General features: G+C 54.3%; 4 protein-coding genes across 4 annotated transcripts; 1 reads left to right on the top strand and 3 right to left on the bottom strand.

Annotated features, from left to right (window-relative positions):
- Positions 1 to 124: 124 nt before the first annotated feature.
- On the top strand, positions 125 to 2,539 carry J7T54_007977 (putative transcriptional regulatory protein -like protein; the record flags this gene model as incomplete). The annotated part of the gene is made up of 1 exon (XM_051502560.1): positions 125 to 2,539. The coding sequence occupies one exon, from the start codon at positions 125 to 127 to the stop codon at positions 2,537 to 2,539; it is 2,415 nt and encodes an 804-aa protein (XP_051365739.1).
- Positions 2,540 to 2,819: 280 nt separating this feature from the next.
- On the bottom strand, positions 2,820 to 5,000 carry J7T54_007976 (Poly [ADP-ribose] polymerase-like protein; the record flags this gene model as incomplete). Its single annotated transcript, XM_051502558.1, has 3 exons — positions 2,820 to 2,942; positions 2,991 to 4,283; positions 4,332 to 5,000. 3 exons carry the CDS (start codon positions 4,998 to 5,000, stop codon positions 2,820 to 2,822), a joined length of 2,085 nt encoding a protein of 694 aa, XP_051365738.1.
- A 1,088-nt stretch (positions 5,001 to 6,088) lies between these two features.
- On the bottom strand, positions 6,089 to 7,668 carry J7T54_007975 (uncharacterized protein; the record flags this gene model as incomplete). The annotated part of the gene is made up of 2 exons (XM_051502557.1): positions 6,089 to 6,150; positions 6,207 to 7,668. The coding sequence occupies 2 exons, from the start codon at positions 7,666 to 7,668 to the stop codon at positions 6,089 to 6,091; spliced, it is 1,524 nt and encodes a 507-aa protein (XP_051365737.1).
- Positions 7,669 to 8,401: 733 nt separating this feature from the next.
- Positions 8,402 to 13,483, bottom strand: J7T54_007974 (uncharacterized protein; the record flags this gene model as incomplete). The annotated part of the gene is made up of 1 exon (XM_051502556.1): positions 8,402 to 13,483. The coding sequence occupies one exon, from the start codon at positions 13,481 to 13,483 to the stop codon at positions 8,402 to 8,404; it is 5,082 nt and encodes a 1,693-aa protein (XP_051365736.1).
- Positions 13,484 to 15,012: the final 1,529 nt, after the last annotated feature.

Raw genomic sequence — 15,012 nt, 5'->3', positions numbered from 1 at the left:
GACCTCCACGCGACGACAGCCGCTTCTCTCAACCCATCGGACGTCCCACCAGACAATCAACCTCCCACCCAATTCACGCCGCTGACCACTTTCGTGAGTCTCGCGTGCCCATGCGAGACTCACAATGGACACTGCCTCCCATGCCAGCGCCAACGACGACCGGTCGCTCACGCCCGTAAACACCGCCACCACCACCACCTCCGACAACGACCCCAACTCGCACAAGTCTGGCTACTCGTCGCCGAGCCGGGTACAGAAAAAGTCCTCGACGACATGCACCACGTGCCGAGCAAGAAAGGTCCGCTGCAACGGCGTACGCCCCATTTGCTTCAATTGCCAACGCCTGGGCTTCCCCTGCTCGTACGACGACGACGCTGCGGATCCGGCAGCAGCGGCCGCGGCCTGGAGTGCCGCGCTGCCCAAGCGCAGGGTCAAGCAGGCCTGCCTGAGCTGCCATTCGCGCAAGGCTCGCTGCTCCGGACACATGCCCGCCTGCGAGCGGTGCAGGGCCCAGGGCATCGAGTGCGTGTACCGGCCGACGAAGCGGGCCAGGATCATGAATAAGAGCTTCAGCGCTGGCCGCCATAGTCCACAGAGCCACGACGAGGAGCGCGATGAGATGCATGATAGCGACCCTGGCTTTGGGGATCCGGCTGGCGGCGGCATGGCAACACCCAACTTTGGCTCGGGCGACGCTCCCCCAAACGGCTCGGCACCGGATGACTCGTTTGACGCCTTGATAGGACGCACCTTTGAGAAATTCTTTCGACACGTGCACCACATACCCATGTACTCCTTCTTGCACCGAGCGTCACTCATGGAGCAGTATCACGCGGGCAATGTAGAACGGCCTTTGTTGCTGGCCCTCATTGGAATCACCTCTTGCCTGACGGACATGGGCCCGGGCATGAGAGCGTACGGTGCGAGATGCATTGACGAGGCCGAGTCGCTCATCCTGATGGACTACGCTCGGCCGTCCACGATAAAGGTACAAGCGCTAGTTTTCATGATCAAACATAGAATCTTGTCGAACCGTTTTCAGAGCGCCTTCATGCTGCTGGGCATCGCCGGGCGATGCTGTGCAGCGCTACGACTTAACTACGACGCTCCCAGCCTCTGCTTCCTCGCCCAGGAATCGAGACGAAGACTCATGTGGTCTATATACTGCATCGACTCGGGACTGTCCGGCGGCCATCGTGACTTTTCTCTCTGGCGGGTGGAGCGCATATTCGTCGGCCTGCCATGCAACGAGCGCAACTTTGAATTCGATCTGCCCCAGGAAACTGAGCAGCTCATCCCCGAGCCGGGGCAACCACAGCTACCGCATGGCGAAGATGTCGGGTCTCTGGCCTTGCACATCCGCATCCAGCACATCCGTCACAAGATTGCCGAGTTCACAAAGGACGCCCTCAACAACCCGACAGTACGCCCCAGCAATCTACAAACGAAGGTCCTCTCCCTCCACCGCGAGCTCGAAGACTTTGCCGCCCACCTTCCCACCTCATTCCAGTTCTCCGAAAGTTCCCTCAGACTACGCGCCTATTCGCCGAGGATATGTGTCTTTGTCATGATCCACGTGTGGTGGCGCCAGTGCCACTGCGACCTGTACCGCCTGGGACTGATTGGCCTGAGAGAAGCCCTCCCGCACTCGGCTCTCGAAAAGTTTGACTCGAGTTTCATTGAGCATTGCCAGCGTCAATGTGTCGACCACGCCATGGCCATGGCGAGCATATTCCAATCCATGCAGAAGCTCGGCGCGAAACCAGTCGCCGACCTTGACCTCGCGATCTGTGCGTACCAGTGCGCGCGCATGCTCAAGTACGCCTACCACGCCAACTCGGGCAACCTAAACCTCTCGCCGGAATCGGTCATGGAGCAGTTCAACGTCTGTCTGCAGTGCGTGAGGGACTGCTGCATGGGAACTGCGGCCGCTGGTATTCGTGCGGACCTGGAGAAGCTCATCAGTCAGGGGCTGGGGCCGAGGATCACACCATCACGACCCAGCCCGCCCCCTGACCCGAATCGGAACAGAAGCTCGGGCAGATTCCCTGATGATGGGGCAAGTAATCAGCCTGTCCGGCAGATCCCCGTGAATAATGGCAACAGCCACAGGAACGGCGGGTATAATAACAGCAACAATAATAATGCGAACAACAGCATCTCGAATGATGTTGTCATGGCTTCTGCTCAAGATGCTGCAGCAGCCAACTCGGCGCCGCAGGAAACGTTCAACGTTCCACCCGCCCAGATGCTGCCCATGCAGACGAACATGATGGTCTCCCCTCAGAACTGGGGCTCGCCGGTGGGCAACGCTCCCTCGGATGCGCAGCAAGACTCCATGCCCAATGTCCAGCATCAGGAAGGCCCGCCGTCAGAGCTCAACAATGCTTTCGAGGGTGCCATGGATGGTCTTGGACTGGACAATGGCTTGGACTACGCCATGGGCATCGACGTGAACATGTGGACCCCTGGACAGAATAACGAGTGGCAGGCCCCCAGTGGCGACTTGAACATGAGCGGTGCCGGCGTCGGCGTCTAGAGCTCCTCGCCGATGGGTGCAAAGGTGGATGTGAGCAACATACAATTGGATGCCGTTACGAAGAAAAGGTGGAATTTCTATTCGAAAGTGATACCCATGCGACCCTGCTAGACATTTCAATGAACAACTACAAAATCGAGAATCCTACCTGGACAGAACTATGTCGCCTTGACTTCCACATCAATATGCGACTGGGTCTGTAGCTCGCTCTTTGCAAATGCACTACACTAAGAGATATGCGCCAGCTCCACATCGCAGTAAATCCCACACACCTGTCACCCTACATCTTCACGCGGAAGAGGTAGCGCAGCTTGACCTGGGCAACATCGTACACAATAAACTCGTTGTAGCAGAGTCCAACGCCCTTCACGCCTGTCGGCCCGGGCGTCTGGTCGAGGTCGGGCTGCGGAGCGTTAGTAACACATCTGTTCAACCTGATTTGCAAACTTACGATTTTGATACCCCTGAGGCTTGGATGAGCAATGCTGCCATCAACCCACTTGCTAGGGCCAGTATTGCCCATACCCCATGTGCTGTGCATGCCGCCTTTCTTCGCTGTTTCTCCGGCCTGGTAACTCGCATTCGTGAGCTTCTGCATGGGGTCGCCCAGTTCGGCCTCGCAGAGGAGGAGCAGTGCTTCGCCTCCGGTGATGTAGGAGCAGCAGTAGTTGGCAGATTTGGAGGACATGTCGGCAAGATAAATACCCTTGCCAAACATGTAACCACTGACAGGTGCTTCTGGCGGCGCGATGCGGAGACCCTGGCTGAGGATACCACCAAAGTTGGTCGCGCGGGAACCATGCCACAGAAGACGACGATCGGACTTGATCTTGGAATAGAGGGACTCGTCGAATCGAACTGTCTCTCCTTGTCGCTCAATGCGGAAGATCTGTTGCACCTTATAGTCGACACGGTGAGTAGCACCGCGGGAGTCTTTGAGGTACCGCGATAGCACGTCGAATTCGGTGCTCCCCTGATCCAGTGGTGTCATCTCCTCCATACCGAGGCCCTGGAACTGACGATCCAATGGGTGCACGGTGTGCTGTGTCTTCCTGTCGACCTTCATAATCTCGGCAGCGTCTTTCATGTCCGACAAGCTCTCCAACAGTTCAATCTCCTTCTTCAGCAAACCATCCTCGCCGATGATAGGTGGGCGATTGCGGCCAAATGCGTGGGGTATCACGGAGTAGTATGTATTGGACAGATGCTCCTTGGCCGCCGCGAAAGACATATTCCACTCAGAGGTCGCTAGATCAGGGTCGTCCATGATGGCAGCCAGATTCTTCAGCTGTTGGAAACCACGCGTAATGGTGGCCTTGCTGAGCTTTCCGAGTGGCATCTTGTTCGCGTCGTAGTTGAGAGCGCTCATGTTGGCCTGGAAGTATTGCTGGTTGAAGATGAGCTCCATCAGCTCCTGTACCGGCTTTTCGAGCGTACATTTAGGGGGGGGAATGTCCTCTTCAGCATCCTCCTTCTTGACGCCCTTTGTACTGGCTGCACCGTCACCATCCTCATCTTCCGAGTCTGGGTTGTAGCTCCGCTCAACAAAAGCATACTTCCCGGGCTTCGGGTCAGCACCACGATTATCCCATGAAAGGCCAGACTTGTCTTTGAACTTCTTACTGAAGTTCTTGATCGCGTCGGCTTCGCTGCCACTGCCTAGCATTGCGCTTTGGCCTACCTCACCAACGCGACCCCATCGAGTCCAGGTTTTGAAGTCACTTGCAGTTGCATTGTGGAGAATCTAGACGAATGTTAGTGAAGAGTCTCCTCAGCAGTTTGGTCTACAAACCTGAATCTTGTAAAACTTGTTCGCATTCTTGCCAGAATTGGATTGGTTGAGCGAGGCGTCCCAGATCAAACCAGTCGCCGGTTCCACGTATACTGCCCAGCCCTTCAACGGGCAATATGGATCTAGTTCCACAACCACATTGTCTTTGGTTGCAAACTGTCCCTCTGCTATTCTTTTTGTGTCCTCTGGAGATTCTGAGACCAACTTGTCTCCGTTAGGCCCGTCCGCTTTGGGCTTCTTCTGATCCGGCTCCTCGTCCACTTTGGGCGAGGCAGCCCGTTTCTTTGAGGCTTTCGCCCCGTTGACTGCTGTGCCATTCCTTGCGGCAAGCTTTGACCACAGGTAACCATCATGGTTGAGGGCAGTGCCTTGTTTGTTGCTGTCAATCACCCATTGAGGACTGACAATGGGCAATGATGCGTCTTCGGCTGCTTTGAGGTTCTTCCCCTGAGCACTGTATGCATCCTCCGAACAAACGACGTACGCGGTTGCTTTCGTAGTAGACCGGCTCACCTTGGCGCCCAGTGAAGTGAGTATCTTTTCCAGTCCTGCCTTAGTCTCACCGAAGGCGTCGAATTTTCCTTCCAAATAAATGGTGCACCCATCGAATGGACTGCTTGTTTGAGACACTTGCGCCGCAGCACCTCTAGCAGATCTGCGAGTCGCCATGTCTCCGTAGGAAGCTGCAGGTGTCAGTAATTGAATCGATCACTGAATGTGAATCAAGTGCTCACATGGTCCAAGCGAAAGTGAGAGAATGAGGAATGACAGAGATTCCGTAGGCGAGTGTCTGATCACAGGGCGGAAGTTCTGTGTCAATCTGAAGTGAGCCGCCAATACGAAGTTGCAACCCGAGATCTAACAGGGGGCTTGTGCAACTGTAACAACAGAGTGTCGGTGCACAAGTGGATTGCGAGAGACAAAGTGGGTGAGCGAGGTACAGGTTTGGTGGCGAAGGAGATGTGCCCAGTGTTGAAAAGCGCAACGACAAGAAAGAGTAGGGTGAAATATTTTCGAAGAAGAGTTGCTGGTGAGGCAAACAGCTGCCGTTTTGTTGTTGAACTTCAGCTGCGGAAGCCACGAGCCTTGGCACCGTACAGCTCAGCCTGGATTCAGTGGGGAAAGAACGATCCGAGCAGCTCCACAGACGCCAGGCACCAGCGCGTGTTGGCAGGGGTTGTGCAGGTCGTCCCTCCGCAACACGTCAATGACACGGATTCACATGACTTTTTTCCCCCTTGGAGCTTTTTACGGAGTACTGGGAGCAGGCAACAGCCTCCAGTCTCCGAGAGTAGCATCAGACGTTGACTCCACTCGATTCTTCAGTGAGCAGCGCACTTCAGACCCATGTTGCCAGTGTGTACTAGCGTGGGACCGCCGATCGCGGCCCTCGAGTCCTTGAGACCTTGACAGTACGGAGATGTATCCGTATACTGCACCACAGTAAGTCATGGACTATTGACCACATCACCGGTTGGTAAGTAAGTGCACTGCACCGGATACTTTATAGGTGCCCGAATCTATGTTAAGCATCAGTAAATTGAGTCTCTAGACATACGGGTCAATAGAAAGTTCTGCCTTTTTATATAAATTTTTGTTGAATGTCTTGTATTGACGCAGTAAACAAGCTGTATTGGGCCTGAGCAATCGCAATAATTACAAGGAAGATGATCCGTGAGCCAAATTGATACCTAGCTAAGGGCGATCCAAGGAAAAATGAAACGGCAACACCTTGAACGCCTTGCTGGGAGACGTTGTTATTCGTCATCTTCCAGGTCCTCCTCCTCGCTATCCTCATGAGCCTCTTCATCCATACTTTCTGTTGCCTATTAGCATTCAATCTTGCAAAGTGGAATGCAGGGAAGTCTATCATACCATCTGAGTCGCTGGAGTTGTTGTCGGAGGCGTCGTCTTGGAACAACGAAGGGCCTATCAAGGGAATGACGTTTTTCTCAACAAAAGTCTTCCAATCGGTTCCCTTGTAGTGTTTCGCGGCCTGCTTGTCCGTGAATAGAACTGGCCTCCGCGAGAGCCGGATTAAGAAGCCGCCGCGCTCCTGCATACAGCCAATCATGATTTCCTCCAAATGCAGGTGTGGAATGGTTATCAGCCGTTTAATGAAAGGTTCCCATGCAGAAGTCTTGGGGTCGCCAGGTGACGGGGTAGGCGGACGAGGTAGCAACGGCAGGGACACTTTCCAGAGTTCCAATTTGCGGAGCCGAGGGGCGAATTTAGCGATGACCGAGAACAGAGATTTAGGCTCCGCGGTGATAAAACCCAGACTAAGGGCCTCGAGCTTCTCAAGGTTGACAGGGCTAGGAAGCCCAGGGGGAAGACTGTTCAGATTGGCATGGGGATCTTTGGCCAAGATCGGCAACGACAGCCACTTCAAGAGACTTGAGGCCTCGGCCGAATCTCCGTTGTGTACATTGATGCGTAGACTTCGCAGGTTCGGCATATGTTGGAGAAACGCCATGAAGTGGCGGTAGTGATAAAAGTTATCTTGCTTGATGTTCGGATCCGTTGGATCGGAGCTTGCCCAGAGTGGAGCGGTGTCCCCTCGTAAGGTGAGGGAGACATGAAACATTTGAAATCCCCGAAGAACTGGGAGAATCTCTGGCGAGATAGTGAGGTCTAGAGCGAAGCTGTCGTCGTTCATGCTTTTGCCCTTGGACAAGTGTTCAATCGCCTTGACACTCACCTCGGCCTCCCCCAAAGCGGACAAGACACTGTAGAACACGGTGGCGGTGAAGTTGTCTGTATTGGCCCAGATTGACCAGGCTCCAATGGAGACTTCGGCGCCTGCCATCTCAGAGGTAGTGGCGCCATAGCTTCTCCGTATTGAGGTATTGACCGAACACCGCCGTCTCTTATTGGCCGAGTTGAAGTCGCGGACAACCACCTTGACAAGGTTGGGCAGGTTGCGCATTGCTTGCGCCAGAAGCTTTACTTGTTTGCCGGTGCGGAGCAGCATGACCTGCGCAGCATAGAGATTGTTGACCTGAAGGTAGCGGTCGAGGCTGGCTGAAGTCATGTCGGCACGGTTAGGTTCCAACGGCAGGATCTGATCCGTGCCAATCTGGAGGCATCGGATCTTGTCTGCGAGTCTGCTTTGAGAGATGCGGATGAGGGCGTGGAGGCTGAACGGACTGAGCATGAATTGCTTGCTCGAGAAGAACTCTTCAGTGAAGGAATTCCAGATGCTATCTTCAATGACCTTGCAGCTCAGGCGAAGAGAGCATAGCTCTGGCGTTGTAAGATATTGGGTTATGGTCAGCAGTATCTCCACGGGTATTGCCTTGATTGGGCATGCCGTCTGGCTCGTGAGGCTGTCCATTGTGTAAAGTGACTGGCTTGAGTAATTCAGGCTTTTTCAGAGAAAGTGAGTTGAAGTCGTAAGCAGGGACTTGACAATTTATAGCTCTGCCAGCTCAATGACCTCCAGTCGCGTTACACAACATATTATGTCTCAAGAGTCAAGGGGCTAGGCTGCAGGCAACAGTGCTGTGTGGAGTCGTGGACCCATACAATGGTGTGTTTTGGCTAGGCGGTAACCCTGTCAGGAGTTGTGCCAATGTTGAGTGAAAATTGCAGCTTGGGAGCGGGAAAAGGGCCCAAGAGCCGCCCAGGGCCGTCGGATGATTCGCACCCTTGCATTGGCGTGTAGTCATTCATGACTAAACCATACATAGCTAGAATCTGCCCACTAGCGTAGGTGACTTTGTCTAGTGAGTACGGTGTTGAAGCGCGGCCGGCGTGTTCACTATATGCATATCACAAATAGACGCACAGAGTTCAATTGAGCTTTGGCAGAGCGCATGACAACATGTGACGGCCTAGTAAGTTTATTCATGCAGAACATAGATTCAACTGGTGACGCGATTATTAGTCCGTGTGACTTCGTATTGTTAAGGTCTCTGAAAACATGTTTTGGCTGGGGAAAGGCCAAGCCAATGGGTATAGTGCCAGTGATACGCAGCGCCTCAGTCTCAAGATCATCCGAACAGTGAAAGAAGAACAATCTATAATAATGTAACGCTCGCAATGTGCCAGCTTTCCAAGCACGCTCATCACTTGAAGCCCACAAACTCATTCTCTCGCAAGAAATTCTTGGCAGGTTCGTCGCCGCCTTGCTCCGCTGCCTCCATCCAGTGAACGGCAACACACATTAACCCCGGATCGTTGCGGGGATCAGCCTCTTCGGTTCCATACTTCTCAAAGGCACTGCCCATCGAACCACCGAGACGGCCCGCTGAGCCTTGGGAGCCCGCGATGCCAGCGCCAGGCACTCCAGCCATGGGCCTACCCTTCTCGTTGCGTCCATATTTCTCCATCACTGCGGGCTTGAAGACCTCCCGGGGCTTAGACAACGGCTGGGTGGTACGCTCAACCGCTTCCGGGTTGGCCAGATAGAATAAGGCCAACTCTCGTTGCGCCGTCGAGTAGCCCTCCTTGGCAGTGATAGCCCACATCTTGCCAGCGTCTTCGAGTGAATATGACGTGGAGGGTGGAGGTGGCGTGCTGGTTGCCGAGTGTGGTTCATCTGAAGAAGCTTCAACAGCCTTGCGAGCAACAACGTGTGCCGCAACAATGTCGTCTGCCATGCTCATCATTGTACGGCACACCTCCCCTTTCAGCTTCAGCGCGGCCATGCCCATGTTCCAAAATGCGGTGCCTTTCTCTGGCTGATCAATGATTGAAGGAGGCACAAATGCAGCAATCAGCTGCAAATCGCGGAACAGGGAAGCTGGACGGATGGAGGCATCGCGAAACAGCGCGAGCAACTCGTTGACGATGACGTCCGAAACGCCAGGGCCCGGGGGTGCCCCTTCTCGTCCGCTGGGAGGTATGCTGGCCTGCGAACCTTGGGAACGTACCCCGAATTCATCCGTCGCACTGGAGCCTGCATCAGATCGATTCCACCGAGACCTCTTGGACTTCTTTGCGGAGAGAGATGCCGAGATCAAGTTCTCCAACTCATTCAATGCATTGAGCTTTGCGTGTGGATTTGGATGAACGCTGAAAGTGTTCAGCAGGCGTTGGTAGGCCTTCTTGAACGGGAATTTGTAACTGTCCCGATCAACCTTGTCGTTCGATCGAGCGTGCTCTTTGTAATGCGTCGCAAGAGGTACCGCCACTTCGGTGATGTCTGAACCTCGCTCTGATATCTGATCGCCTACCCCTCGCAGGTTGCCAAAACTCTTCTTTTTCTCCAGTGCCCTCGGTCGAGCTGTGCTTCGAGGCTGCGCAGCCTCCTTCTCTCTGTCTCTCTCCTTCTCCTTGTCCCTTTCCTTTTCCTTGTCCGACTTTTGGCGTGCACGCCTGTCCAGTGCCTCTTTTCGATCAAGACAGGATTGTCCAAACTTGGAGAACCAAGCGTCAGTCTCGGATCCCCTGGAGATGACGAGACTCCCAAGGTCGGATAGAAGCAGACTGGTTAATGTCTGTCGAAGCTCTGTGAGGAAACGGGTTTTCTCATCGTCCACGCGCTGCTGATGGAGCGTTTCATTTGAAGACGCAGAGGTACCTGGTCTTCCCATTGACATGCTCGAACTAGATGGGACATTGCCGTACGGGTTGGACCCAGAGAAAGTGGTCGAAAGATTGGTCAAGCTCGTCGTTGGTGAATATGCCCTCGAATTTCCTGAGCCAGGGGACATGGCAGGCTGGAATGGAGTCCAGAATGTGCTTGCTGTGTCGATTGTATTGTGAGGTGAATGTTTATCGAAATAGTCGTGCCCGTCTAGAATCTCCGAGAGTGGTGCACTCGATCTTGGCATGCCGAACCGTGCATCCAGCGAATGTTGGCTTCCGCCATGGGATGACTGTGCCCTAGGATCACGATGCAATGAGCCTGGCCGGCTCGAGGAACTAAATCGCTGAGGTCCGTCGCTCATGATGCTTGAGGAATCGTCACCTCCCCATGCGTGCTGATCGCGCTCGCGGGCCTTCATCCGTTCGAATGCGGCCTTGTCTCTCCTGTACAGCTCGCTCGACCATAGCACCGGTGCATCCCGAAGGGTTTCGCCAACCAACTTCTTCACGCATTTGTCAACCTCGCAACAGAAGCGGTGAATACGTTCTTCGCCTCTGCAAAAATTTTCGATGCCGAATTGTCGCAGCCATTTCAACACCAGGTCTGACTGGTCGTCGCTCAACTTGTTGGGGCCACCTTGGTCATCTGAGGCTGCCAGGAGGTCCATGATCTGAGATTCTGTCTGGATGAGATACGAATTAGCTGTACCTCGAGGCGCGTTTGTTTTGGTCCGTTGGATCGAGCTCCAGCGCCGAGGTTGCGCCATGGTCCTAAGCGCTTGGCAGATGTCCCTGCTATGAGTGTACTCTCGGCTGTTCCGCACATCAGCTACGAACCACATCTTGTCGCGAATCGCCCGCACACGGCGCATCATGCGATCTATATGTCCCTCGTGCCTCTCCTGACTCTGCTTGAGCCAGATCAACCATGCGTCATATTCTTCGATAGCAGCGGCCGATCGGCGAATAGAGTCTCTTGGGCCGCGCGAGAAGATGTTAATCAGAGCAGTGAATCCGTTCTGTCTGAGCGAAGAGCTCGCGTCCAGGCGTTCGAGCTGCTTCAGCGTTTTCCAGTACATGTGTGACGCCACGAAGTCAGCTTGAGACTTGGATTGAGCTGACGCTGACTTGAGCATGGTGATGAGCACAGCCTCGGGGGGTTCCATCCTTTCAGGGCCACGCGCTGGATTCGTCGACACACCTTCAGGTGAGGATTCAATATCGGCATTGACTTGGTTCCTGTAAGGATTACGGCTGGCCATGGTCCTTTCCGGGGTGATGATTCTATTTTTGGACTTGTATTTCTTAAGGCCTGATGCTCGGTTGCTCAAAGGTCCAGTTTCGGGCTCAAGATTCCTGGGTATCTCATAGTCCTGTACCAGTTTGAGTATGGAGTCCCGAAGCTGATGGTAGTCCTTGTCCATGTGAGGGCCATCTGCTACGTCGTCATCGTCGTCCGTATCGGTCGTAGAAGAAACTTCATCCTGGTCGTGCTCATCATCGGGATCATAGGTCATGTGAGTTGAGAGACTTTTGCCGTCTGAGGAGACGAATAGTACCATCCATCTCTCTGCACAAGGGTGGCAGGTTCCGCGAGTTGCTTCTGCGCCCAGGGCCGTCTTTAACTCATGCAAACCCAGACGCAGGCGGTACCCGTCCTCTTCATATTTCCCTTGGCGTCGCAGTGTTTCGGTATCCATGACAGGGGGTGAGTACCTCTGGGCCGCCATAGTGACCGTTGGATCAGCAAAGAAACCCTCTCCCGAAGCGGTGACATCAGACCCAGCACTGGTGCTAATGATCGACGCAGTCTCGGTGTTGTGTCTGCTATGCGCCATTGAAATGGGTTGCGAAATGGCAGACATACCAGAAACCGACGCTGGGCCAGATCGGAAGCTGCTTGCTCCTGACATAGGCTTCCTTTCGGGGAAGAGGGCGTTCACCAGGGTTTCCATGTCGGCGGGGCTGATGATCAAGTAAGGATGGACCTCTGCAGTTTCTCGCAGTGATGTGATCGAACGAGCTGGCAAGAGTTTGGTTGTGGGAGCCTTGGACCGCGCACCTCGGAACCTGGACATGATGCTGTCGACATGGGCCTTGATCCGCACGGGAATATCGATCGGAGCGCAAGTAGCAGATGGTTTACCCGTCCATAGGATGGAAACGTATTCGTGTGCTTTCATGGCAACCTTTTTGAGAATCTTCTCCCTGGCATATGGGGTGATGTGGTGCTCAGAGAGCATGCCGTAGGCCTCGGGATAACTTATGACACCGAGTAGGAAGACGAAAAACAGACATCTCCAGACCAGCCATCGAGAAGAATTCTCAACGTACTTGTTTTCGAGCTTGCTCAAGATAGCATTGCCAAGCTCTAGCAGTCCTTCCGGAATCCCTGTAGCATCTTCGTCATCAACAAGTTCAAACAAATCGTGGACTGCTGCGTCGTAAAAGTCGTTGGCGGCGACCTGATCAGACTGATCCCAGTCAGCAAGGTTAAAGCGTGTACCGTGCTGATCCTCTGCCCGTTCGAGAAGAAACGCGCCATCTTTGAGGATTTTCATCAGGTAGAACTCCATGTTGGATTTACCGGACCAGTCCCGCATGGTGGTCCAGATATTCAGCACGGACACCAGGAATTGCTCCCCAGTTGATTTCGGTTCCGATATGAGCCTTGCCAAGGCGGTTGCCCAGATATCCGTGCGCCTCTGATCCTCAAGACTGTCTGGACCAGCCGAGTTTGCAAAGCAAGTGTGAATCAGAATGGACAGCGGATCGTGTCGCTGAAAAGCAAGTAGACGCTCGACATCGACATTGCTACTGGGCCTCGCGGTTGTCGCTGCATGTGATCGGCCTCCAGAGCGGCCATGGTAAGGCAAGACAGATTCGACGGGTTCTAACCCTTTGTGGTAGCTCAGCAGAGACTGCAGTTCGGAGCTTGACAGTGCCGTCAATCGGGTGGCCAGATATTCCGGGTTTGTTCGAATGTTATTCAGAAAATCCAAGAATACGGTTTTGGTATCGGCCGAAACCTCCTGGAGAAATGGCACGGCAGAGCGTGACAAGCCGGCGTTACCAGATGCAGAGTTAGCGGACGTTTCCAGGCTCTCTGAAGATCCAAGAGCGGCAGATGAAAGGGATTCCAAGTCAGGCTCGACCAGGGCATAGCGCCTGAGCTCGTCACAGCTTCGTCGCACATCGTGGATCGCGTTGTACAAGGTCGTGAAATTGTCCTTTTCGTCCTTGCGGAAGGTGTCGAACAGATTCCGATGGGCAACATCACCGCATCTAGTTAGTCTAGCACTCAAAGCCGTGGATATCAGACTCCGTTGGAGCCGTGTCCGGGTGTTCGCGCGCTTGCGCTCCTGATACTTGGAAAGCCGGACGATATGAGCGAGCTCCTCGAGCGTGGTATTTTCAGAGTCACGCGTCAAGTGGGGATTTGAATATTGCGAAAGATCCTGTAAAAGAGATTTCGCATAATGGGTGGACGTTTTCTTCTCGTGACTCGATTGGGTCGGCGTCACTGGGCGACCAATACGATCATTCGAGTTGTGTCGCGAGTGTGCTGCTTTCGGTGGCGCTACTTGGGCCACAACAGGCTTTCTTGAGGTGCTCATGGCGGATGACTGTCGACTTTGTCGACAGCCATCTTGTCGGTTCCGCAGAGGTAGAGCTTGTGCTGGATCTTCAGGTGGTGTCAACGTACGTGAGCGCGGGCGCCTAGGGCGAGATGGGCTGTGGGACGACGCCGGTGTAGGGGACCGAGCCCTCGTGCTAGTCTGGTCCTCGGTCTGGTCGTGGGAAGGTAACACGGCTGTGGAGGTGGTGAACTGTCAGCAAAGAGCGGCGCCGAAGTTGTGCAACATGTAGCAGGGCGTACATTCAGAAGATGGGTTTATTCGAACCGGCGAAGAAAGAGATCGTTTCATCGGGGTCATCATGTGCCCATGAACACCAAGGAGTAACAGTCAGGATGTCCGACGATGGCGAGACAGCTGGCTAGTATTATGTTTTGATGTTTGTTTTTGAAACGGACTCGGGGTAGTAGTCTGTCGAAGGCACGACTACCGGACGTGAATCGTGCGAGCTCGACAGCCGTCGCGTTGGAGGGCGAGATCGTGGGGTTTGGGTATCAACAGTCGCAACCAAAATGAAGCGCTAGATCGGACTCGTTACGTCGTTACGTCGTTACGGAAATGGAAATTACAGTAAGGAAAATAAGGATACGATGGAGCAAGGAGAGAGGAGACAACGGTTGAGCTCGAGGCATCGCAGATATGAGGGACGTGGGCGTGGGGTAGGGGTCATGAGAAAGACGATGGGACAAGATTAGCGGCAGGCTGGTTCGAAGCTGCAGGCGGGAAGCAAAGGGGGAAGGCGCCTCTTCCCGGGTAGGTCCTCATGCGCTAAACCTAGCCGGTCTTGTGCTGGCTGGCCGTTCTTCCCTCCAGTCCTTGTCCATGCTTCGTCTGCGTGATGCGTTGGCAACTTGCCTCCGACCATTCCCACCTGCACCACCCTCAGACTGCGGCCTCAGCCGAGCCGGACATTCGCACTGTTGCTGACCTGTGTTCAATACCATGATGTTGTCTTTCACCTCGTTCAGGGCCGCCATGTGCGCTGGCAATCGCTCAATTTAGCGCGTACGTAACTGTGTCTTGCAGATGCGGCGTCTGTATCCGTCAAAGTAGGGCTGCGTACGTGCCCAGCACAGCTCGTGGCACTGTGGTACAGTCCTTAAACTATCAGAGGAAAGTCTGTGACTGGTTCCACGTATTCAAACTGCCAGCGACTGGACCGCTGAGGTACAGCGTGATGCTGGCTGTTCCCGGCATTATAGACAGCGCATGCGATCAGAGAGGGTGGCGGGTTAGCCTTGCAGTGCTTTCTGCAGTGGATGAACTGTCCAGGGCGCTCAGCAAAACGATTGGGAGCCGCCGTGGAATCGCAAACATTGAATATTAACGCGCCGGGTGGCAGACGCACTGAGTTGGCAATGCAGCTCTTCGAAGCCTGCCCATCCATGGCCCCATGCACATTGCGACCCCCTCACCGCCCACCGCCCAATACATACGTATCATCTTCACGGTACATGCACCTATGCATGCCAACTCAGCAGCCGCCAACATCCAAGGAAACACCTTGC

Source organism: Emericellopsis cladophorae, assembly GCF_022114955.1.
Source record: "Emericellopsis cladophorae strain MUM 19.33 chromosome Unknown NODE_3_length_1261782_cov_116_963312, whole genome shotgun sequence".
Lineage (NCBI taxonomy): Eukaryota > Fungi > Ascomycota > Sordariomycetes > Hypocreales > Bionectriaceae > Emericellopsis > Emericellopsis cladophorae.
Note: the sequence above shows the minus strand (reverse complement) of the source record. Positions and strands in the feature narration are given on the sequence as shown.